Source organism: Blennius ocellaris (genome assembly GCF_963422515.1).
Source record: "Blennius ocellaris genome assembly, chromosome: 7".
NCBI classification, from domain to species: domain Eukaryota; kingdom Metazoa; phylum Chordata; class Actinopteri; order Blenniiformes; family Blenniidae; genus Blennius; species Blennius ocellaris.
The window spans coordinates 13,690,555-13,717,573 of NC_137656.1; the positions used below are offsets into that span (position 1 = coordinate 13,690,555).

The window sequence follows — 27,019 nt, forward strand, 5'->3', positions numbered from 1 at the left end:
GAGAGAGAGAGAGAGAGAGAGAGAGAGAGAGAGAGAGAGAGAGAGAGAGAGAGAGAGAGAGAGAGAGAGAGAGATCCTCCTTGGCACACATCGTTACGGTGGCAGTGGGATTGTGACTGACTGACGGGGGATCGTGGAGGAACCACGCCGGAAAAGAAAGGGACCGACTCCTCTCTTCACATTCCTCACACCTTTCTCACTTTCTTGTTTGTTATCGCTGAAACGACCGATGGTTTCCTTCTAGCCCCGCCGCCTGCATCCACCTCAGCATCGGATTTTTTTTTTTTTCTTTTAATCGTTCTTTGCCTCATTTCTCGTCCCCTCGTTTGGCCGAACCGGGGCCGATCCCAGCCAACCTGGGCCGGGGCCACGGGGCTGTCCAGCGAGCCTTATAGCTGAAGTTGGCATCCGAGATGAGCGGCTGGGTACCCGGGAGCCGAGCTCCCTCCTCGCCGGGGAGAGGGTCCCGGTCGTGGCAGTGCTGCTGGTGGTGGGTGGTGGTCATCGGGGTGGCGGTGGGTTCGGGGGACCCGTGGTTGTCCGCGGAGGCATGCCCCTCGTCCTGTGTCTGCAGCGGCACCAGGATCTCTTGCGTGGACCCGGAGCGGGACATCAGCGCTTTCCCCGTCCTGCAGAGCCAGGCGGAGATGGAGAACATCACCGACATGTGAGTGTCCATCATGAAGCACTACAAAAATACACCGGCGAGACACTCAGATCGCATTCATCACTGTTGTCATGTCAACACTGCTGGATTTTTTTTTAAGCTGTCTCCACATAAAGGAATGCCACCCTTCACACATCAGCACAGAGCCAGGAGCGACCCACATCTTGGGTGTTTTATTTATTTATTTATGTATTAATTTTTATTTGAAGGGAGAGGGAGGGGGGTACATCTAAACCTTGTGCGTAAAATCAAGGCGAATTCACCCACACGCTCCAGATTGAGATTTAAGTTGCATCGCTTATAGACGCGTATCGTGTGTAACCTACATTGCATAACAGCCATCAAGAGGCACATCAGTCTTCCAGCAGCAGCGTGGAAACACAGCAGTTAAAAAGAGAGAGGGAGAGAGAGAGAGAGAGAGAGAGAGAGAGAGAGGAAGAAAGAAAACGGTAGACTTTATTCTGACAAATAGAGCCCAAGTCTGCGCAGCCGTGCGTGCGTCTGTGTGGAGACACGCACCCAGCAGACAGTCCAAATATTAGCTCAGACACTTCCCAAGATGGCTTATATGAGTGGATTTAAATGAACCAGGCACAAACACAAGAAATCAATGTTGGTGGAAGAGAAAACGTTTTTCTTTCTCTCCCCGACACTGTCACAGTAAACCTTTTTTCCTTGGAAGTCGGCATCCTCCTTTTCTGGCTGATAATTCAAGATGACACAAATCTGAGCTTGCATTTCAATGTGGGTACTGTACCTCCGGTTAATTAGCATTTAATAAAACGTCGTCTGGTTTAGGGGTAAAATCTGACACATATATAGGTGGGAGAAATTACAGAGGAGATTGGAATATTTAATTGCGGCCACATCTTTCTTGGCACACACGAGCGGCCTTGTTGAGAATGACTTTTGTCAGAGATAAACAATCTTTATCGGCGGCCTTGGTGAAGCCTTGGAAGCTGTTTAAATGAGGCAGCAGTCTGGCGAAAGGCTCGCGTGACAGCTCGGATAATGTAAACAGACAAATTACTGATGACTATGCGATGTCTCAGTCCAAACGACCTTGCCAAAAAAACAAGGAGATAGGTTATCGCGTCCGCTGTCTCTGTTAATTGATGGGATGTCTTGATTTTCACGACATCTTCTCCTGAAACTTCCACAATAGCTGTTAAAAGGCCAAAAACACCTTTCGCGTTGTGTCATTTCTGCCCAGTTATATATACAGTATGGGCGTGTTGGTATAAAAGCTGACTCAAACAACTCATATGTGGATGCCATCTGCTAAGAAGTGATATTATTCACATGACTTGCTTCAGGGAGTGGGTGTACTAAAATACTGCGTCTGCAAAAAAGACCCGAAAAATATTGCAATATGGGTTATGTTTTTGATAGTGCTGACTGCAGGTGGGAGGGGAACTGGAAATGTGTACTCTGTTACTCTGCTAAATTGTATTTGATTGGAAATACTCAAGCACAATACTTTTCTCAGAAACGAAGGAAAAACGTACTTTTTTTTAACCAAATTAATTTGCAGTTGGGGACATTTCATTATATTCATCTGTATACAGAGAGAGTACCGTTCTCTGGTAAACAATACAGAATAGAAAGAAAGAACATATTTTACCACATTAAATATGGAAGTAAAACAAGGGATTTGTATAAACATATTGGCTACAAATAAGCACAACATCTCAAAACATCTTTGAGATTGTAAAGATATTGTTGGACATAAATAACAAGATATGCTGGACATCATCCCTGATTAAAACTCTATACTGAAAAATACACATAAAGTACTACATTATTATAGCAATGTCAGCATTTAGTGGTTAACATTGCTTGTCCTGGTCACTTTCAAAGAGTTTATATATACAGTGAGTATATAGTTTATATATAATTTAAATTAATGCATTAAAAACACAAAATTGACATCTGTAGTTCAACATTTGTATTATATCACTGGGTAGATTGTTATCCACAGACGAATATAGCAAACAGAAGTATAATGCATGCAGCAGGGTTATTTGAACTCCTCCCTGCTCAGTGAAACCAACCTGAGGTAAAACATTCATCAAAGCTGATGTGAAAACAAAGATGCACTCTGTGCTCTTTGGTATTTGGCCATAGCATCAATATTCAATAACCTCAGCTGAACTGGAAGACTGTCTGCTCTATTCTCTGTATTGTAGATCTATAGATGTTTAATTGCTGGCACTGAATGACTATTTGGTAGATTGTTGATTGCAAACATTGTTTCCCCTAAAACCCATTTCGTCGGATTAGCTGTACGTCACTGTTCTCAGGCATGCTCAGTCTTGAGGGGAAGCACATTTTTGCAGCTTTTTTGAGAAGGGGATTCATTTATCAGTGTTTTCTTAACTTCATTCTGGGCTAACATGTTTTTTTCACTTCTATTTTGAATAGATTCTATAGTCTATCGTGGAGCTAAATATGGGTAGGGAAAGGGAGGGAAACATGTGATCCTTTACTTCACCCTGTCTACATTGTATATGTTAGCAGTACCCTATAGGATATTTTCAATACTCAGTTGCCGTGTTTTTAGTCTTTAATCCTATTCTGACATGCATTAGCCAAAATGTAGTCATTGTGATGTGAATTGACAGACTTGAGTGATACAACACAAGCTATTGTGCTTGACTAGTGTGCCTCAAGAAAGAGCTCCTCTCCTGCTGTCATTATACAAGATCAATACATCTAATCACACATGCTGGTTTCACCGTATGTCTCCTACATGAAAAAAAACATCATCCTTTGATTTAACCAGGCAGTAATAGGACTGAGGATTCGCGGAAGACAAAGAGCTCTGCTGTGAGTGTTACAGCATGTTCTCTGCATAGGAGAGGTTGTTCTCAGTTCACTCTGGAGGATTTTGTTTCAGCTCCAAATCTCCTCAAACATGTGATTCCTCAGTTGTAATATTAAAAAAAAAAACTACACGCATAGCACTGGTCAGCACAAATACTTTCATTCATACAAGAATGCTGTCCACATTAGTCCCCTATGACCCTTAAACAGAAACAGGTCAAGAAGTGCCTTGCTCGAGTGTAACAGAGGAACAAAGGCGAGGACTCTTCCTGCCTCCCCACCTTTGAATAACTCACAGTCCCCCCTGTGCACCGTACATCATCTGCAATCCTTCAGGAGTCCTTTTTTTTTTTTAAAGGATTGTCTCCACTTATAAAGGCTTATTATGTTTCTTTGTCATGTTGACATGTTTCTGTTTACACTTTCATCTGTTGACAAACGAGCTGTCTGACACACACTTGTATCTCCTGACAGATACATTGCAAACCAGAGCAGCTTCTCCTCCATCAACGACAAAGACCTGCACTACTACAAGAATCTCAGGAACCTGTGAGTCTTTCATGGCGTGCATTACCAAAGAACCAAAGTTTTGGCCTGAGGCATATCTTTACACACATTTTTTTCGCATTAGATATGTTTGGATTATTGACTTTATTCTTGATGTTATTTTGCCGTAATTGATCCAGATGTATAGGGTGCATCCAGGAAGTTAAGCACGTCAACAGTTTCTTGTTCCTTTCATTGTGGCTCATTTTGTAAAATACATAAGTAAATTGAGCAAAACAGCATTTATGTTTGATTCTAAAATCTTCCAACAGGCAACATAAACTTCTATTAAGTAGACACTAGCTCATCGTTGCGACAAAAAACACAATCCAACAGTCCATTTGGCAGACACAAATGTACAAAGCACAACATGCATGTATATGGAACTATATGATTAAATTGTAGCTCGACCTAATGATGAGAACCATTTCATGTAATAATGATAGCTGCTGTGTTTGAGGCATCGTGGAGAGCAAATGATAGCATCAACAAGGTACATCAAACTCATTTAGACTTTGTGCTGTGAAATTATTCAATGACAAGAGGGTTGATATGATCAGCCAAAGAATTTCAACCTTTTAATTAATGCATTTTGAACATAGATGGTAACTTCTGATTTTTTCAGGTCTTTTTTTTTTTTTTTTAACTAATAACTTTTATGGACAATTACAGACGATTCTTTAAATTGATTAGGAAAAGCTTTCTATTTTATGTCCAATTTCTTGTCTTAAAAGGCAACTTGACATTTCAGAACTGGTGAAGCCTCTTGGATGAGAGTTGAAACATATTTAAGACTTTTAAGCAAACCTTGTTGCCTTTCAAGACTGGGATACCTTAATCTGGATGAATAGGCGTCTTCATAGGGATACTTTTTTTTTTCTTCTATTCTTAATGTATTTGATATGGTATACTGTATCGATGCAGCTTTATCTAGCATTATTTCTGTAAATATCACCTTACTGTGAAGTCAGGTAAATACAACCTCTGTGTCTATCTTGTCTCAGTTTACACTGCAGTCCTGCACTCATATAACGTTACTTAGAACTCTAGTGCTGCATGAGGATCCATAGTACAAAAAAATGTGTCTTTGAAAACATGTAATGTCACTTTATGGAAATCCATAAAGTGACATTAAACATGAAGACATTTTCTTTTAATGTTAAAATGTACAATGTCTATGTTTCACAGGTCAGTATTAAAGCATCTTCAAGAAGACAATTTCGGTTTTCAGGCAAACTTTTTGCTGGAGTTTGTACTCCTGACAATGATGACTTTTGAAAATGCCCCACTGAGTTGCATAGTCGTGTTTGTTTTCTCGCTTTTTTCAGTTATTGAATGTGTTTCATGATTTATGGATGTGTTTATAATGCTGATGTTTTTGTTTTGCATCAGAACGGTGACCAACAGCAGGCTAACTTATGTATCAAAGCTGGCCTTTCAGAACAACGTCAAGCTCCAGTACCTGTAAGTAGAAACTCCTGCTGTCTATTCATGGCTTTGCAATGACGTCACCGCAGTAATATATTCACCATACTAGTGGTAAATATTATCAGAGATGTGTAGCTCTGGAGCAATTGTGCTGTGATTTTAAGAAAATGAATTAGTAATGTTATGATGGAAAAATAGTGATTGCTGAGAGATTGATGGAAAATGAAACCGAGAAGAGGTTAACAAGATTTTTAATTGTTTGTCTTGTCAAACTATTAGAGTTTGATACCTATTATACTTAAACTAATAGCCTATACTTAAGGTTAATTGCCACCACTCACAGAGGTGGAAACTTTTAATGAGCAATATAGTAGAGGTCTATAAGTGGCCACAGGAAGAGAGACATTGCAGGCGGATGTTGCTAAAACAACCAAATACTTTGTTGTGGTGTTATAAACACAATCTCATTGCCTATTCGATTTAATTTTCAGGAATCTGAAAGATAACAACCTGTCGTCGCTGTCCTGGAGGATATTCAAGCACCTCAACATCTCCTATCTGTGAGTTCACAGGAGCTTTCTCCATCTCTCTATCTCTGAGTCTGTCAGTCTGGTTTCCCTTCCAGTCCCTATCTCGGCGTTTAGATGTACACAGACCTATAGCTTCTGTAATGTCATGCATAGGTTTCTGTTGTGAAGCTGGGTAATAGGTTTCTTTTAATACTGGAGTTCCCTGGAGGCTTTAAAATTTAGTTTCAGGCAACAAAGTGATGACAGATAGCAACGGAAGGCTGATAAGCGGCGGCACCTGTCAATAAACACAGATGCGCCCATTTCACCGCCTCCTAATGCTGTAATAAAGCGATATTTTAATCATTGCTCATTGAGTTACTGACATGTTAGAATTATGTGGAAGATGTAACGTTGTGGAATTTATACATGGAAAATTCTGAAATTATTTTCCACTACAGTGATGATGAACATTGGATTAAAAGACATTAAATGCAATTTGTGCAATATTTAGTCCATCCAAGATGAGGGACATTTGTGGTATTTGTTTTTTTATATGGAGAGTTAAATACACACAGATATAGTATAATGCAGGTTAACAGTGATACAAAGTCTGGTCCAGGCACAACAAAATTACATCTTTAGAATTTAACAAAATACATGAAAAAAGTGGAGGGTCAACCACCACTGACTCAAAAATAAATTATTGGAACTTTTGTTTTAATTACAACGAATGCCATGTTTGTAATGATGTAATGAAGACAAAATAAAATAATTAATCAGCTGCTCACACATCTTTTATAGTGATATTATAGCAAGCTTGGCTTGCAAGTATTACTACTTGGTATGAGGCAGTGTTTCTCATAATGAGGGGTTCGCTGCCCCGGCGCATCTGCACAACAGCAAGATAAATCAGTAGCTCAGGGGAATGCCTTGTCCTTGCAGGATTTTTCCCCTTTTAAAGTCTGAGAAGAAATCCTCATAAAAAGAGATACCTGGAGGTAAAACTAACAGATCTCAATGGCCATTGATGTCTTATAAAATCACAAAGATGAGGAAATCTGGCAATACAATTCTCAGTTAGTGTATAAATTGGGAGGGTTGAGAAGCCAAATTTGGTTTATGCTTTGCAAACAAGTGGTCCATACTGTGATACATTTAAAACCTTTGGTGTGAAGCAAGGTGATCACTTTGCTTGAGTTCTCTGACTTGATGTAATTGGCCGTGATCGCGATGATCAATAGGAATTATTCAGCAGTAGGTTAAATGTCCATACAAAAGATGGATGGATGACTCCACCTTCTTAAATCACACCTTGTAAACACCTGAAAGAAAATTTGATAAAACGTTTTTTTAGAGGTAAATACTGTTGGATTGGATCACATTGGCTCATCACTCTCTGAAATAGCTTGTTAGGGCTTGTCAAATGTGAACAACCAGAAGATTGTTGACTCGGCATAAAGATCAGAAGCTTGTCACTCAGTTTACCTCAGAGGTTACACAATATCTAATATTCTATCTATACTAAGGTTAAACTAAAAGAAATAGGATGATGTTTTGATGGGATGTCCACCTCCTTGAACAGATACTTTGACTTTCTGGAATCACCTCCGGGAACTTTCCGACATCGACAGGAAGTCAGGGCTGCAGGAAATCACTGCACCGGCTTGGGATTGATTATGCAAACAGCAACATTTGCCCTTCAACCTCTTGGTTTTTGTTTGGATTAAATGAAGAAAAAGAAAAGGGGAAATTGTTCATTAGTAAGCTATTAGACACAGATTTCTTGTTTTCTTAAATTCAACTCCCTCATTCACCATTTCCAGCTTTTATGCGAGGTGAAGCTAACATGATTATAACTGCCGCTTTATGTTTGGAAATACTGAGTGTAGAAATAACATTTCATTAATTTTTTACTTAAAAAAAACTCCCAAAAAACCCCCATTTGAATTACTCCCTTTATACATGTTTAAGCTGTGCAGAGACAGAAGCCAAACTTTAGCTATTGCATTCCTTCTTTTACTTCTTATTTTCCAAAAGTCTCTATGATGCTCTGCTACTTGCTGTTCCCCGCAGGTTTTGATCGTGTGTGTGTGTGTGTGTGTGTGTCTAGGATCCTTTCAGGGAACCCGCTGCACTGCTCCTGCGAGAACATGTGGATCAAGCTGTGGTTAGGAGAGGAAGCAGACGCTCAGGAGCTGCGCTGCATTGAGGATGGAGGAGGACGCAAACCCCTGTCCAGACTGACACTACCTAAGTGTGGTAAGGGCACACATAGATACACATGCAAGAGTGTGAAGAGCTTTAAAAAAAAAAAAAAAAAAAACATTGACAGGCCGCCGTGGCGTGTAAAGCGTTGAAACACCTGGAGAGACAGAGAAAAAAAGAAATCCTATAATAGTTTCCTGTTTCAAGATTTTTCCAAATCGTTCCTTAGACTTTGTGCGTTCTTGCTCATGTAATGGGCACATCTGTTTTTTTGTAAAAGCTTGTGTGTTTCCTCAAATGTGCACGTGTTTAAGTGCAGGACATTAAGAGTACAAGAACAGTTATTGTCAGACAAGTGTGTTAAGTGCTCTGTCATTTGTCTGGTTGTGTGTGTGCAACTTGAGGAAGTCAAGTTTGCTGTGAACACTTTCAAGCGTCACTGTACAAAGAGGACAATTCATGCATTGAGTAAAGTTGCGGTTGAAGTCTGTAATATCAGCTTGCACGTGAGTTTCCACAGTCTGCAGTGAGGATGCTCCACATACTGTATTCCACTTACAGCGAACTCTGCTGAGCCTGTAAATTGTAATTTCCCTGGGCATGGTGCAGCGCAGAAAGCCACAATTTCTCACACATGAACAGGCAAACAAATGACTAAATGAAAGCATGCATGCACCCTGAGAGCCCTGCTGTCGCGGAGGCCTTAGAACTGTAGTTAGGTCTCTGCCGTGTGACACTAAAATGCCATCAACACTAAACAGGCTGATGGATCTTTGTGCTGGGGGGGATGTGATACATAGATTAGCTGCCAGATGGAGGTGTGTGTGCGCCGTGTGCTCCATGTGCTGAGTTGTGTCATCTTAAAGAGTAGTTATTGCCACCCGAGACATAGGTATAGAAAGGTCAGTGTGCAGGATGCTATAGAGGCACATTATACCGAAGAGGAACATTTGTGTAATTCAACACACAGATGCTATCAGGGAGTCTCAAAGATGCTGAGCAGAGAAATTTCACTGCATGTATCACAATAAAATGAAGTGTTATATAGACCATCTGCACTATGTCCTATAGCACTGGTGACCTGCTGCCACGGAGCAGATTTCATTTCCCTTTTTCTCTGAATCATCATGTTTTGTTCATCTACCAATGAATCCATTCTGGATTTATGGAAAGCCGCACGATAACAGCAATAGTCTGTTTTCATGACAAATAAAAGGCATTTTCCTAAGATTTGATTACAAAAATAGATAACCTTTATGTCTCAGTTGAAAAAAAAAAAACTGATAAGAAATAATGTGACATTAAAACATACCTAGAATGCTTACAGTGTGTAGCCAGTGTGCTCAGCAGTACTTACAGTAAAAGTTTAATGTCAAGCTAACCAGCAAGCTCACTGTCGGTGTGGGACAGGCTTCCACAGACCACAAGCTTTTTATGTACTTGCTTATGGGAGTGTTTATCAAGCTTGGATGTATAAATGTCAGCAGTTAATTGACGCTTTATTCTTTCCTACTTTATATCCACTGCATGAATTTTTCATGAATCTTTCTATTTTGAACACTCTTCTATTCATAAATAGGGTCAAATTACAACTTGACCTGTCTCAGAAAGGCTGGATTAGTTTTTTTTTTTTAGAGGCACATATCTGAGCGAGAACTGACATTCAATAATAATAATTTAGAGGTTGAGTTTAATCCAAGTAAACAAATTAAATTTGTTCCAGCCTTTGGGGGGCTGAAAAGTCCAGTCAGATTTAGTTTGTTTTTGTAAAGTGAGCCTATAACAAAATCTTCATGTCTGGTTTAAATATATAAAACACACAATGAGAGCAGTCAACACAGCTTTATAGGTCTTGGATTGAAATCTAATCTGATTTTCACCCTCATAAACCAAAAGATAAATCTGGAAGTATTTCTCTGTTGTCGACAAAGTAAATGGATCTGGTCAAAAATAGCTTGGGGCAATTGGGACGTGCAGGACACAAACAATAAGTTTGCTTGCAGGAAGCTACAAATGTCATTGATAACTCCTATTGATCTGTCCCCTCTGCCTCTCCTCCATTAGCAGAGGTTATTTTTGGCATTAGCACAGTTACAGCGGGGCCCCTGGAGAGGTGGGCCGGGGACCCCCTGGCAGAGTGACATATGAGTAGCAGGACATGGTTGGGCAGGGAGATGGGGTGCCAAATAATGCCCCTGGGCTAACAGTAATACACCAAAAGACCTCTCACTCTGGCCAAACTGCCGGCCTCCCTCTCTGTGGTCATCATTCCTTCTCTTCATTTTCCATCTGTCTCCCTGCTTTATGTACATCCTTCTGTCTGTGTGCCTCAACATTTCTGAGTGACATTATGGAGGAAGACACAAAGGAGAGGAAATGCCCAATGATACCCTCGGGCTGTCACTGATCTCTGAGATGAGCCTCATGTCTCTCTCTCTCTCTCTCTCTCTCTCTCTCTCTCTCTCTCTCTCTCTCTCTCTCTCTCTCTCTCTCTCTCTCTCTCTCTCTCTCTCTCTCTCTCTCTCTCTCTCTCTCTCAACCTTACTCAAAAGTGCTGCTCTGATGTTACTCCAGTCAGTCCACTGCCGGATTAATACAGAAACAAGTCCACTATGTCACTCAGCAAAAATGCTGGCCTTCAAACAGCTGCAGGTCTTAACACACACCCACACAGTTATTTGTTAATAAGATAATTTAAACCAGCGGTTTTCAACGTGTTCAGGAAGTTTTCCCTCGTGGGCACTAGAGAGCTTGAGCCGGTCAGCAAACAGAACCATCTGGGGGGGTCAGGGCAATGCCTTTTCTCCACAGGATCAATTTCAAATCAGGGAAGAATTGTGTTAAAAACGATTATGTGAGATCTAAAATCCTAATATTTTTCACAAAAAGTATAAACAAATTGAGTGTGAAAGTTAGGGCAGTTGCAGATCAGAATTGGAATTAGAAATACTTTATAAATCTTTGGGGGAAATTTTCGTATCAAGGCTTAACAGATATTTAAAATCAAATATTTCCAGTAGGATTCAAGTGGTGTGTGCCTCATATTAAAAGCCTTGATTTAAACAATGCCCAGTAAGATTGAAGAGTTTGTCATTCTACATTTCTCAACCTGAAACTGTGTTTTTACTCAAGGATAGGATGGAAAGATGTAAAGTTTGTGTTCCTGGTTATTAGGTTTCTGTAAAATATTTCAACCTGCATAAAAGTGTATAACTGAAACCAGCTGTGCTGAGGAAAGGTGTGTCCGACAACAGATGGATTACCAGATTTCTTCTGGTCATATCAGAGCACAGGTGGAGTCTGTCTTGTCTTCCTCTGAGTTTGTCTGTCATTCTGTCAGTTAATCAGTTATTCTGCTCGAATGATTGTCTCCTGGGCTTCTTTGACCTTTTTGCCCTCTCTTTTTCCGTCTTTTGATTGTAAATCATGTCATTTTTTTCCTTTTCGGCTTGTGTTTCATCTTGACTTTAGTTTTCCTCCTTTTGTGCATCACAGTTTTATGTGTAAAACAAAGATACATTACATGTGCACAAAGAGTAAATAGAAGATCAGAGCAACTAAATTGGTCACATGGTGCTTATCCATGTTTTTAGGCAGCAGATCATTTTCACTACTCACTTACAGGTTTAATTACGCGTAATTAAAGAAGATATGAAAGCTGTAATACAACATTTTTTATCAACACCAAAGTAAGTCAACACACTACACTAAGAATATCAGGCTAACAAATGCAGATTCAGACATTCATTTACTCTATATTGTTTTTTCCGAAGTCATTTGAAGTAATTTAGCAAGGAGTTGACACGCTGCTATTCTACTTTCATTTAGGTCTCTTGACTTCTTTTTGAGGTGATGCTGATGTTAGGGGGGGAAACTTTGCCAAGAAAAGGATTCAGAAACTCCTGCAAGAAACCACAACTTAAAATAAAAACAGAGGAGCTGCCCTGGTCAAAACACTTCATTAAATCATTTTTATGGGAGAAAGAAAAAAGAAATTGCTCTGACATTGAAATATGATGGAAAATGTGTGCATTTAAAGACCGAATCCCATATTACACTTCACAATTCATAGCTAGTGCCAGTGCAGGATGTTGCATAGAGGACAGAACAGCATGGAACAGAGGTCAAGGTAGTAGATGCTCTTCCCTCAAACAGTCACACAGAAAAAAAATAAATATAGATTATATGTGTATATATACATAGTATAATGGGGGTCAGTGTGATAATAATTCAACAATTTAAAATCCAAATAATCCTGCAAAGGAGAGGAAACAGAAGTACTCAGAAACATACTTTAAGCAGCTGGAATGAAAACCCTATGCACGCATAGGAAGAGCATATAAAAACTGCTCCACAGAGATTAAATGACAGTAAGCATACAGAAAGGATGGTAAATGTACATACACTTAGCATTCCTTACATGAAAGTATGAAGACACTCGTGTGAAAACATAAACAGTAACAGAAATCACATTTCTTTTTTTTCAAGCCAAAGTAAGCCAGAGACACAACCTGAGAGAACGTGTCTTGTTCTGCTGCTTCATCATAACCTCTTTACTTCCAGCTGTGTGGCCGGTCGTCCTCCCTGTTGTAAACTTCATATTCACTGGGTACATTTTGTCAGTGGTGAAGTCCCCTCCTCTTTTCTGCTATGTTAAATCAAGTCTTGTACATCTAACCCTAATCCAAACAGTTTACAACATGTTAATATCCTATCCATTCAGGCTGAAATCAGTGTTGACCGTAGAGGAAGGAACGATGGTGCAACACAGAGATAATGATTCCTGTAAGTTACACATACTCCAAAAACCTAACTGATCAATATGCTCGAGTGAAGTGGCACGCTATAGTACTTCATTATCTAAAATGCAATGCAATTTAATGGTTATAATAAAGACCTTCACATGATCTGAAGTCGTACCCAAAATTGTTAATGATTGGCTCTTAAAAAAAAAAAGACAAAGCTGTAATCATTAACAATTATCAATGCTTCTCGTACAGTTTTTATTTTGTCCATCTCCATGCTGTGACAGCATTTTGACAGTTTCATGAACAACACAACTACCCAGGAGCAAACTCATGGAGAGACTTTGTGTTGTGTGACCCTTCAGCACATTTTGTCACTTGCGCTGTACAATATTATGTAAGACATGTATTTCTCTCTCTCTCATTTTCTATACTGTACTGGAATATTTTTGCAAACCTCTCTACAAATGTATCTATTGTGGATATAACAAGAAGTGACAAGGGGTGACAACAATGACACCACCAACAATGCAGATCAAGTATGCTGCGCTGTATTGTGTGGAAGCTTCATTCCACAGAGCAGCTGCTTTCCTTTTTAATACGAGTTGTGAGCAGATACTCAGTGTCACATCACCTGGGCATATCCGAGATGCTACGCTTGTAATTCACAGCTCATTCATAGTACAATAAACGCTCTGAGCACTCCTGGTGAATGAAGGGAGCCTGGATTTAAGAAGTGAAGGAGCATCACGGATGGATATATAAGCATGGCTAATTCTGTGAATCTGACACACATTCAGTTTCGATGGTTAGAAAAAGTGTTTTTTTTTTTTCTTGTTTACAAATTTCTCTGCAAGGGAAGTCGCTGTTTACTAAAATAATCTTTTTTTGTGACGCTGATGATTTAGAAATTAATCTTCAAATCAAATGTAAGAGGTAAAAAAGAGACAAAATGCAAATAAGCTTTCATAAGAAAATATATTTTTTGTGAAACAAGAAGCAAAAAGGACAATACAGAATTACTGACCAAGCCAAAGTTATTTAAGCACCTACATTAACCAGGGTTATTCAAAATAAATGCCACCGGGATCCAGTTCCAGGACATTATCTCAGTGCTGTCCCACAGGTAAGACTTGTTCTAGTGACATGAGTGCATTATTTCCAATTATAGATCCTGGCAGTGTGAGATAATGTTAACAATGATACAAGGACACCCATCATAGTTCTGACCACTTGTATTATGCATGTCCTTCCCCCCAAAAGCCACAATGAGAAGGCAGATAGGCTAATTTCATCTGAAGGGTTGAATGAATAATGAGTTGCTTTCCAATTAAAGCATCTTTATCTCAACTGGAAGTAAAACAAATTATAAAGAAGTGAAAAGGAAAAAGGTGACCTTTCAAATCAAATTTTGATGGACACTATAAACTGTATTCTTACTGCAAGTGTGTGACCTTCAAGCAAATGCAGGTCATAAATTACAGTCAAGACACAAATGCAGCAATGGGGACAACTGGGGAATTTCAAATGTATCCATATGTAAGTTGACTTCTTCACAATTGGTAATCCATGCAATATGTGATATTTTATGTCAGCACTGCAGACAGGGTCTTCCACCACCTTCATTAAAACACAAGATGAGACAGTAATCTTTCATACAAAACGTGGATCTCTTTACTTGTGTTTGAAGACTATATCACAAAGCAAGGAAGCTGTTTGCAAAACTCCTCATGACTCATCCCCTTCTGGATACTTTTTTCCCCCTTTCTTTCCTTTAGAGGTATTTAAAGGGGACCAATACAGAAAAAAAATAACTGATAAAAAAAACAAAAAAACAAAAAACATAACAATGATGATTTTCCGAAAAAAAAAAAATCCTCATTAGTTCTTTGGTTTCTCATTTCATTCAGTCTTGGATTTAGATTTGGACATTTTCAACAAATCTTCTGATTATCTTCTGAGATTGATCATAAACATTGGACACTCCAATTTGGGCAGTTTGGGATGACGTTACATCGTGTAATCAATGCAAAGTGGAAAGTAAATTTAATACAAGTAACTGTCATTCCCAATGTTTCCTCTGGGGGAAATAACACAGCACAGAGCGGACAGCAGCCCGCAGGAGTGCAGTCGTAAAATTTGCTATATTCGAAGATGAGGAGAAGTTTGCATAATGCATGCTGAGGGTTTCTGAAATCCTGTGGCCAAGAAAGCAACTTGCTTCTACCAATCGAAGAAGTCTGGAGAGAAACATTGCAGCAGAGTGGATTTTGTTTTTTTTCTCTCTTTTCTCTGTTAAAAGCACCAAGAGATGACTTGTGTTGTATTTGTGGCTGTATAAATAAAGTTGAATTAAATTGAATTTAGTTTTTTTGTAATAATTTTTTAGCATATTCTGGAAAAAAAAAAAACAAAAGCTGCGTAATTTAAATGGCTTCTTCTTCTATAGTGTTCCAGCCCCTCCGAGATCGAAAAAGTTTGATTAAACTTTGTAAAGTAGGATTTGGGGGTGTCTTATTTATTGTATTTGAATTTGAAGTGTCACATTCTTGTCAAGTCAATACTGTATTAATTGGCATTATGTACACAACAGTGAATTAAATGGAAATATCAAAACTTGATGTGAACAGCTACTGAGTTAACATGCTGGAAAATTGTCCTGAACAGGCTAAACGTCATTCTCTGATAAAAAATCCATCTGATGGCACAAGACGACAAACTGGGATTGTTTTGTCAAATCTTAATTACATCCGATTTAAATGCCATCTGGCTTCCACAACTTTTTGCCTGAAATGTTTTGTGTTGTTGGCACCCACTCAGCAGACATTTGACTGTCGGTATTTTCCATATGTTCACCACTGGCTGCAGGTGCATTGCAGCACGGGCCAAATGCTGATGCACATCAAGGAAATGGAAATGGAAATTGTTCCATGTCATGACTCATATATTGTCACAGGCACAGACTGGCTTACCAATGCTAACGAGAAAAAAATCCTAATGATTTTACCACTTGTTGACCCTCGACTCACGCAAGCAGATGCAACAATGCACTCACACAGCAGCATGCATGTCTGGACTACTGTACCTGGGCTGGTGAATAACTGAAAGTAGCCATCATTTTCGATGGACTCTTGAATGTGCTTGGAGCAAACTCAAAGTGCTCATGAGAAGGTTTGTGTCTATTTTCTTGCAGTCGTTGGCTAAAATGTGTATGTAGGCGAGCGTGCGTTCAGGCCACCTTACCAATGACTGTGGTGGCAGTAGAACGCTGATTTACCAAGAGCCTGTCAAGATATGTGGTTCTGATATGGCTGTTGGCTTGCCACCACTCAAATGACTGGTTTTTACTGCATCTCATGGTGATTGAGTGGGTTGCCGTAGTGATAAGTGGGTTGTCCTGGTGATAAGCATTTTGCCGACAGACAGGGGAGGGGGGTGGCAGTGGGTGGAGGCAGAGGGGTGATAAGAAATCTGTCCAGCTTTATCTGCAGTAGCTGTCTACACCTCTTCTCTCCTCTCCTCTCCTCTCCTCTCCTCTCCTCTCCTCTCCTCTCCTCTCCTCTCCTCTCCTCTCCTCTCGTCTTCTCTTCTCTTCTCCTCTATCAACCTTATTGGACAGGGGACAAGGATGGCAAGACTCTGATTGAGCCTGATTGGTCATACTCAGGTCACCCCCTGGTCAGCACTATAGACACACACACACACACACACACACACACACACACACACACACACACACACACACACACACACACACACACACACACACACACACACACACACACACACACACACACACACACACACACACACACACACCTATCTACACGTACACACACACGGCATCCCCAGTGTCTTTGGTTTGACGGGCGCTTCAGACTTCAGACTGTGTCCAATCAATTTAGTCCTTGTGCTGCTGAAGACATGCACTGGTAATCAGTGTAACCATCACTGTGTTTGAACTCTGTCCCTTTGTCTGACTGTTTGATTGGGGTGAGTGCGCTTAAATGAAAGAGAGAGAGAGAGAGAGAGAGAGAGAGACAGAGAGAGAGAGAGAGAGAGAGAGAGCAGGGGCGCTTGAATTGGAGGTCTTTTCTTTGTGTTTGTTTCGTTTTGCTCTGCGGTGGTGGGTGTGTATTTGCCTGTTGTTACGTGCCCTGTGTTTCAACTGAAAAGACAAGAGTTGGCCATGAATCCTAAGTTTGCGTCCTTCCTTTCCTCAACCCCACCTCCATCCCCTCCTTCTACTCCCTCTCTCTCCATGTCTGTGCCCTCCTTTCTCCCGTTCCTCCTCTCTTTTCTCGTCCTTCTTACTCCCTGGTTGTATGTAGAGGTTCCCATGGCAACATTGAGCCCATCCAAAGTGACTGTAATGGAGGGGGAAAACGTGGAGCTGTCCTGTACGACATCTGGCGTGCCCTCACCGCAGCTGATTTGGAACATGACGCTCGTCACCAACGATGAGGTGAAGGCTGACACTCGTGCACATATGCACACATGCATGCATGCATGCACATGCACACAAATAATAGAGCAGGATGATCCATTGACATTCATTACATTAATTTCCTGATTATGTACCCTAACCTTAATCACATGTGCTCATCTAATCCTTATTAGTCTCAGCCAAATTCATGCCTTCATCCAAAACATTTTTCTTATGGGGACTTGCTTTTTGTCCCCATATTTCAGACCAGTCTCCTATATTGTTATAATGTGGGGAAATGTGAGTCTGTAATCAAATGCATGCACACACACATGCACAAGTATGATTTTGATGATTTACTATGTCTCACTTTCATCTCTCATAACAAAATTATACTTGTCTCGACTTCCCACACGCCTCAGTTGTTAGTCTTTGAGGGCCATGTAAAATTTTACAGTTTATTGCAACAATGTGGCAGTAAATTCAGCCTTCATGAACCTTATAATGCTCAGGTTTTGTTGAAACTGTAAACTGAAAGAGGTGTTGAATCACCTTTATGGACATTAATGGAACTGTACTATGAAGCGCCACAAAATTCTACTGTGTATAATATTTACACTCAGTGTTATATGTGTGAATACACACTATATTTTAAATGTGTTTTGGGACAGTAAATCAGTCTACCTTCACAGAGGTACTTGGGATATAATGTATGTACTGTGTATACTATACTATGTACCATATATACTACTACAGCCTGATATTCAAATAGGAATGCAGGCTCACTATTTTGATAAAAAGAGCATATGAAATCAATCCAGTGGTAGACTCAATTTTTGTTGACTTGCATTGCTTTTGTGTCACAGTTTAGTTTGTGTTATTTAACACATTAGGAAAGAATTTTTGCTTCATGGTCATTCGGTGTTTATATCTATTGTCACCTACCACATAGCTCGCTACACATACCTCACAAACAAGCAGCAAAGACTTAAAAAATGAACTCAAAAATTGTTTCCGCGACAGTGTTTAGTTTAGTATTTTTTCTTGTTTTATGTTTTTTATTGGTATTTTTCAGTCAATGTTTTTCTACTGTTTGTACTCCTACATTGTTCCCAGCAATACCTGCTTGTAATATTCCTTGTCACAGATTTGTGAACTTCCTTAACCACAGTCTCAATGCCTTTCCGCTGCCTCCCGTCACACCTGAGTTTCCTTCTCTTCTGTCTACTTAAACTCCATCGCCATGTTGACTTGCCTTGCTCCTGATTGCTTCCAGCTGTGTCTGTTTTCCCTCCCTTTGTGGCCATGTTTACCCGCACCAGGGTTTTTACAAAAACTGATATTTTCCCCTGTTGACTTACAAAAAAAAAGGCTTAATTTTATTGGACCTGTATTTACATCTGGTTCAGAGCTACTCTGAACATGCCAAACCTGTAGGGGGCAGGGCAATGAGAAGTGCGAAGCCATGCTAGCCAATCAGAATCCTAATAATAAATTTAGGCGTCACAAATGGCGCAAGTTATTTAGGAGTTCAGCGATAATCGTGCACGGTTTGTCTATTTGGACCGATAAAGAAGTAGAGCTTGACCTGATCAAAAAGTTGTGTGATCATGAGACAAGCAATTCTTGTTTGTGTGGAGAACTGATTCCTGATGGTGCTTTACTTCTCATTCAGATCGAGACATCGGGACAGATTTCAGTGCTGCGACTCTCCAACCTGTCATCGCTTGATCACAACAGAAAGATCAGCTGCACAGCTGAGAACATCGTAGGAGAGAAGGAGTCCTCGCTGCTGCTTGATATACTCTGTACGTCTACCCTCTGGCAAACAACTCTTATTCGGGGTGGATTAATGTGCCAAGGTGTCTGTCCCTGCAGTGTAGTCTTTTTAAAAAAGAAGAATTAAAAGCTTGCAAAGGCAGCAGTTCTCCCTTCATGTTTTAATCAGTGTGTTTGCATGCTTCACTACTTTTTGTCTTTGGCCTTATCTTGCTTCTTCTTGTTTGTTTTCCACTTTGCTCTTTAAAACTCCCCATTCTCGCCTTTTCACTTAGTTCCTCCTAAAATCACCAAACTGAGTGATGCCGTCTCAGATCATCACTGGTGCATCCCCTTCAGTGTGGCAGGTAAGAATTGGCCACTGTCTCATGGTATTTTGAAAAAATTTAGCCACTTTAGGTCACTGATTCATGTGTATTGCATTTGTGACCTTACTAGGAAACCCCACGCCAAAGCTACAATGGTTTCTCGATGATGAGCTTGTGACAGAGGGACTTTACATCACGACCAAGATTCACGATACCACGGAAAGAGAGTACCATGGCTGCCTGCAGCTCGACAGCCCGACACACCTCAACAATGGGCGTTACACACTGCTGGCTAAGAATCGGTTTGGAATGGACCAAAAGGAAGTGGAGGCTCACTTCATGCACACGCCCTGGGACGGTGAGGACTGACACAATGGCACAATGTCTGTTTTTGATGGCGGTACAAACACTGTTGTGCAAATTATTAAAAATTATTTATTGATTACAGTAACTAATACTTCATTTCAAAAGTAACGGAATTGCTTTACTGCTTTTTGGTGCTCTCGTCTCAAAACTGGAAGGTCTGAGTTCAAATACCAGCCGGGCCTTTCTGTGGGGGGTTTGCATGTTCTCCCCATGTGTGCATTGGTTTCCTCCAGGCACTTTGGTTTCTTTCTCATGCGATGATGCTTGTTGGTTCCGATTCTTTTGTGTTACCTGAATGCACCAAATGCCTGTGTGTGTGTATGTGTGTGCGTGCGTGCGTGCGTGCGTGCGTGCGTGCGTGCGTGTCCGGATGGAGGAGAAAGAAGGAGCATCTCGGTTCTGTTCAGTAATATAAGACTTTACAGCGGGATGCTATAATAGTAACACAGCACCTTGGATGAGTATCTTTGATCTGATTACTGGTGTTGAAATACCCGTAATTGCGTTAGATTACTCGTGGTCACTGTTGTTGACCCTAAATTGCCCCTAGGTATGAATGTGAGCGTGTTATGTTAGATAAGCTAATGTTTATGTAATACTGGTTATACATGCATCAAATATAAACTGTGGATACTGTTGCTGTCATCAGATATTTTTTAGTGAAGGAAAAATGAGTGACTTCTACTCCAGTCCACGTGAGTTTGGTGAAATGTAATCATTGAGACAGCTTAAGCCATTAGTAAAATCTACCATTTAGATAATTGGCATTACAAAGTTCTGCAGCACCACATATATTTATATAAAATGTAAATGGGAAGCTCACAGTAATGACATTCATTGGAACTTTTTGAAAAGTTGGAATAACTAATTTGATTAACTACTTTATTTAGTAATTGATTACCCTCTTGTTTCTGCCAAAAGCAGTTTGTTACAGGAATGTGTTACCTTATTATGATGATGCAGATCAGCATGACAGCTAACTGGATCAATCTCTTGTCATAATCCTTGGAATGTTTCTTGATTCTTCATTCATTCTTCTTGATTTTGAATATAAGCAAAAATGCTTGATGGAAGGGGGAACAAATCAACTGGCTATTTAAAGATAAAACAGAATTCGTAATTTTTTTTTATATTGATACACATTCCAATTTTATTTTGAAATAAAAAAAAATATTTCAACAAATCAACACTTTTTGCAGCTAATTTTGCTCTGCGGTATTCCCTGGCTCTGCCAGCTCACAGCTCATTGTTCACTGTCACTCATTTCTGTTTTTTACATGGGGAATGCTTTTGATTACTGCTGCCAGCAGACTCTCCCTTTGGACTTCTAACACGCTGTCCTATCACTGAGGCAGTTTCAAAGCTTACATAAGAATGCAGACTGTGTATATTCTGTGTGTATTTTATTCCATCTGGGTAATGTGCATAGATTGATAATAAGGGCTTGGCTGTTGTAATGAATGCAAATGGAGGATCACTAAATGAAAAATATAGGATTTTGATGTGGCAATGATCACTGTTGTACATCACTCTTTGTTCAGCAACATGTGTATGTGTACAACGGAACAGAACAAAACAGAAATATATTAATTGTGTTTTAAATATTTTATGACTATGCAAATAAATGGTTGTATACAGTATAAAGAAATGATGGGTAAACATATATAAAAACAGGTATACTCCTTTAGATATCTGGAAATTGGAAGATTATTGACAAAAACATTTTTTTGCCAGTTGGATTGTATACAAAAATCAAAAGCGAAAAGCAAGCTGTTAATGCTCAGAAAGGTATCTTGTGATTCTCTTGTGACTTTGCGTCTGCCAGACTACTTCCTGTCAGAGTTTCAGTTTCTGAGTGCCTTTTGATAGTGAAGGAAACTGTGCTCACTGACACCGTGACTTTCTTTGAATTTCTCTGTCGAAAAGACAGATTTGAGTTGTTAATCCAGTTCTTGTAAAATTCCAAAATGTACATTATTTTTCCGTTTTCAGTATCTCAGTTATGCAGTTCACCACTTAGCTTTGTCCCATTTCAGTCTATTCATTGGACTTGAATGGCCTGAATTGCAATAAAAAACTGAAAAGATTTGGGTGATGTAAAAGTTTTGACCAATAATGTATATCTGATTCAACTTACATCTGTAAAGAAGAAATATAATTTGTCTATAGTGTGGTTAATTTCTTTAATATATATTTTTGCAATTTTTGAGATTTTCTCAACTATTTTCTTGTTGTGCAGGAACTGAGAAAGAGCCCACCTATTATGGTGAGTAATAATACTTTTTATTCCAATATAAAATTGTTTGTCTTTTTATTTGCCCTTGTCTAGAATACAGCACAATAAAATACTAATTCAATTTTCGTTAGTGTTTTCTTTTCTCAACAAGCTGAAGGTGCACAGTGATTATTGATGTTTCCTCTATTTGCTTTCCTTATTGTTGCCCTGATGCAATTTCTTTTCTTTGGATTTTGTGCACTTTGAGTGTACAATGTCTGTTAGTTTGAGAATTTTATTCATGTTTGGATGTTTTTGAAAACAGTTGATAGAACAAGAAACATGGACAGTATTAAGCGATATAGAAGAGAGACAGATGGATTGCATGTACATTTATTTTACTGTTTGGAATCTAATTTGTCTCTGCCTCTTTCCCAACCTTTCCCAACCTTTCCCAACCTTTCCAACCTTGCCTCTTTCCTGCAGAGCTCATCACAGGTACTGTCACATCTTTTATTCACTCACCCTCTTCACAAGCAATGCAGATGAATTCATTGACCGCCCACTTTAAATGACCAACCTCACTATGAGGCCTCCATTTCAGTCACAGTGACAATAGTGGCCAATGTGCTAGCATCTTTTAAACTGTCCTTGACTTCAGACAGCAGCAGAGATAAGCAGACTTCCAATGTCTCATCAGGGAACACAATTTGTTTGACCTGGACATTTCACAAGTTACATCTAAGTAAAGCTGATCTTTGTACTGGATTCATTTGACCTGTTTTTCTTTTTTAAATTCACCCTAAAGGTCATTTTTTTTATCTGTTTTGCACATAACACAGCAGAAAGACTGGTGCAAAATGATAACATGTCCTGGATTGAAAAACTCACTTCTTTCACAAGTTGATTTGATGCTTAAAAAGAAAGAAAGATACAATAATTTCTTGAAGCGTAACCAATGTTGATTGGCTCAAACTGATAAATAACTCAGAGCTTTAGTTTAGGCTTGTTTTTTTGTGTATTTTTTAAAAAACAATTAGTTATACACATAATATATTTTCTGGACATTGAAAGGGCACAGCCTTAGTAGTTTGAGGACTAGTTTAATGACATTGAAGTTTGGGGCCCTTTTAAAAATGTTGGGTTGCTGCTCTGGTCTGGTTAATGACTGCGGCCTGTACAAGAGGTTATGGGACTTTTATTTGTCTGTTTTTGTCTTTTAGAGGTTACATAAAAAGAAAGTACCGCCCAAATACTTGTGTGTTATAGCTTGTGCGCCATCTCCAAACACACCACGTTTTTATGTCCAGGAAGCTGAAGCCCAACAGAGCCTCGTTTCATTGCTGAGCTACAATTGGACTCTTACCATGAAAATGTTTCTTCAGCTATTATTATGTAGGGCTGTACGTTGTTGTTCACTTGGTGAAGTGAGTGGATTTTCTTCTGTCTTCATTTCTCTCTGTCTCTCGTTTTTCAACAGAGGGTCCCACAATGGACCCACCAGAAGACAGAGTTGCTGTAAGTTTCGTCATATTCTTTTCCTACAGCTGCATTTGTGATTGCTATCAGTTGTTTACTGTTTCTGTACCTGTTTTTCTTTCATTTGCTTGCATTGTTGGGAAACACCCAATCGGGGTCTGTTTGTTAATGCCAATGCTAATGTGACGTTAATGCTGAACATAAATGACTAATTCAAACACAGTGATCAAAGAGATGTGGTAATGAAAATACCTTTGTTTTCAATACTAATACAATCACACCTTTAATATTGTATACTTGAAAATCTTGAAATATGGCAGACACTTTAAAAATTACAAGGTAAAAAGTAAGAGTCAACTTAAATTTTAGTTTACCTCTTCCCATGAATTACTTTCTTTCTTTTGTTTTGTTGATTTAACCTAAACACAGATCACAAGAAACCCTTCCTTATATAATATTTATTATAGAAATGAATAAAACAAATTTGAGCCATATTATAAATGATTAAAAGTTATAGGTCTTGTCAACCAATATTACTCTGGACAGCCTGTGATTCTGATTTCCTCTTTTCCAGGTGTATGTGGTGGTGGGCATTGCTGCTGTAGCCTTCACTGGTTTCCTGCTCATGTTGGTTATTCTCAAATTTGGAGGCAACTCAAAGTTTGGCATCAAAGGTAAGACTTTTGTTTTTCTTCCAGTGAAGTATCCTTTAAAAGAGGATGAAAACTTCAGGTGTATTGTATATACCGTAATAATGCTGATTTTCATTTGTAGATATCGAAGTCAGATATTTGACCATTGTAGAGTTATTTCGGATGTTTTCATGGATACGAAATTGGCCAAACATGTGATATTTATCACTGTCACTCTGATTTATGGTTTTAATTTTAAAAGGAGGAAAAATAAATTGTGATTTTATGTTGATAATGCAGCTTCATCAAATAGATTCATTTTTTCAAGTAAGTCAGTGTTATTGAGCTGCATGTAATCAGGTCAATTCAAATATATAAGTGGACAGTGTTTGAAACATACAGAAAGTATATAGCTTTGATCCATTTCTGCATCAATAAATTGTTTTCAATGGAGAGCCACAGTTGAGTAATGTGCAGCCAAACAATTGAATTATGGACTCAGGAGTATGAAGTCCTTCCCATTAATCATCTTTGTCTCATTTATTTAGTTGACCATCATGTATCCATGAATCCATCTCGTTCAGATGGAAACAGCTGCTTTTTGAAGGAGTTTTATTGGGTTCTGCTGTTAAATAACATGCATGTGGACTAAAACGAACTCCTGCTGTCCTTGTCCTGTTGTTGTGAAACTGCTGTAGTAGCCATTGTTGAAGCCTCAAACTCTACACATGCAGGAATGCATACAAACACATACTGACACATTTACAAGCCTCTTTAACAAGTGACTTCTGCAGTGGCTACAAATTCATCTATCACCTCCTGTGATCCTTTCTATACTGACTTACTGGAATGGACTTATCTCTGTTTTTTTCTCATAATGCTCAGCTTATTTTTCTCTTTCTTTGTGAACTAACATGTACCCTTTAATGTCACATACAGTTCATATAATGATGGTTAAGATGTTGTTTTTTTCAAATCTGAAAATGGTCCAATCTCATCAACACAGATCTCCACTTTGACTTTGATTGACTCAATCGGCTCAAAAGTGATCTTGAGTTGAGAATTTGTTGTCGCTTTGGTGTGACAGTGCTGTTGTGTCTTCCATTGAGTTGTCTTTTCTTTAGTTCATTTAGTTTGAAAAAGAAAATGCAATATATTATTGAGTAATTCAAGAATTTAAAATCCAGAAAGGAAGCGTATTCATGCTGCTAATAGATACGCTTGTTTCAGGAATAAATACGATTTTGGAATGACTTGAGCCATTAGCATTTGGTGCAGAGGAGGTAGACATTTGACATTCAAATTAGCACACCAAAAAGTGAATGCAAATGTGGAATAAGGCTCTCTCTCTCTCCCTCTCTCTCTCTCTTACTTTCTCTCTCTGTGTGCATGCGTGTGTGTGTGCATGCGCGCGAGTCTCAACTGCACTGTTGAAGTGCAGTATTTTGACATTGATTGATTCATGATTCCCCAGAGAGGAGGGTTGCAAGACAGATGGAGCAGTAGCGTATACATTTTATGTGCGTGTGTTTGGATTTTAGGTATTTATGTGTGGTTACTTGCTTCTGCAGGCGAGGTGAGCAAGGTTACTCTGAAAGAAATGAGCTCTATTGCCTCTCAGCATCATGTGTATAAGTGTGTGTAAGGTTTTGTGCATGTGTGCTTATTGCCATTTGTGTGTAGGATGTTAGGTCACATTACTATTTTCCCATCTGATTGCATCCCCCGAGTCTTCATCCTTCGCTCTTTCCACACTCTTCGCTATGCAATTGCTTGCATCGTTGTGCTCCTCATATACCCAGATGTACGCGCCCTGCAGCATGTTGACATCGAGGTGAGTTTGTATGGAAAAAAGACACGGAGAGTCGGTGGTGTCCGAATAAACAGCAGACGCAGACAGAGATTTTAAGACCGCTGTGAGAAAGCCACAGCAACACTTGTGTCCACATAAATGAGTTTCTGACTACTATTTCCTTGCGGAGCAATGACCAAAGTTCATGAGAAAAACGGAAATATAACTGCAGATGGTGTAAAGCTAACCAGTGCTGATGTAAAACATATAGCACTTTGTTAAGGAGGTGTGGTTTTCTGAATCATACATGCATGCACATGGATCCATGTACTTGCCCCGCATGCATCCAGCCAGTCCTGATGACGATGGGCTTGTGATCACAAAGTGTCAACAGTGCGTGTCAGGCCTTGGATCACATTAACAGGTGTGCAGTGAAAAAGTGCAACGCGCTTCACTGGCCTGGATGAATCGCTGACCGTCGCTTTCTGATCGCCAAGTAAAAAGCTTGAGCTGGTTTACATTATTTATATTGACTGCATTATTCTGCTCCTCGCTCATCAATAACACATGGACAACAGTTGGTCCAGGTTTCCTCACACGGATTCCTTGCTGCTTCTTGACACATGCAAGATAATTTCATAGACTTTCTGTATACAGTAGGTGAGGGGTTTGTGTCAGAAGAGGGAAGAGCATGGCTGAATATGACATTGACATTTTGGGACCATGATGACATCGAGAGAGTGAATGGTGCTGAAGTACAAGAGGATCTTGAAGCCTGTATAATTGGAAACTTTTCAGTACTTAAATGTCATGCCAACATACATGTCAGGAGCGGAATCCATATTTAAATATCAAGCAGACACAGAGCAGTGTTTGCATTCATACTGAAGTAACGGGACACGTTTCCTTTGTATTCATCATTTAACTCTGCTCTGGTCTTAATCATCCCCTTGGGTACGTTTCTTAAGCTGATGAATGTGCAATATTTATACCAGCTGCGTTGACTGTGTGACAGAAAACAGCTGCTAAATTGCAGTGATGAGAGCTGTCAGAGTAAAATCAAACTGTAAAATTGTGAGACATAAAACAGTGC

General features: G+C 39.4%; 1 protein-coding gene across 1 annotated transcript in view; it reads left to right on the forward strand.

Moving 5' to 3' along the window:
- Positions 1-413: 413 nt before the first annotated feature.
- ntrk2a (neurotrophic tyrosine kinase, receptor, type 2a) overlaps positions 414-27,019 on the forward strand; it is a gene marked incomplete at both ends in the record, with an annotated part of 95,839 nt that continues 69,233 nt past the window's right edge. The window contains 11 exons of the mRNA XM_080499600.1: positions 414-667; positions 3,968-4,042; positions 5,432-5,503; positions 5,959-6,027; positions 8,090-8,238; positions 17,261-17,394; positions 19,031-19,163; positions 19,410-19,481; positions 19,573-19,800; positions 23,504-23,541; positions 24,077-24,176. Of these exons, the coding sequence (XP_080355726.1) occupies positions 414-667; positions 3,968-4,042; positions 5,432-5,503; positions 5,959-6,027; positions 8,090-8,238; positions 17,261-17,394; positions 19,031-19,163; positions 19,410-19,481; positions 19,573-19,800; positions 23,504-23,541; positions 24,077-24,176 (1,324 nt within the window). The remainder of the gene's footprint in view (positions 668-3,967; positions 4,043-5,431; positions 5,504-5,958; positions 6,028-8,089; positions 8,239-17,260; positions 17,395-19,030; positions 19,164-19,409; positions 19,482-19,572; positions 19,801-23,503; positions 23,542-24,076; positions 24,177-27,019) is intronic.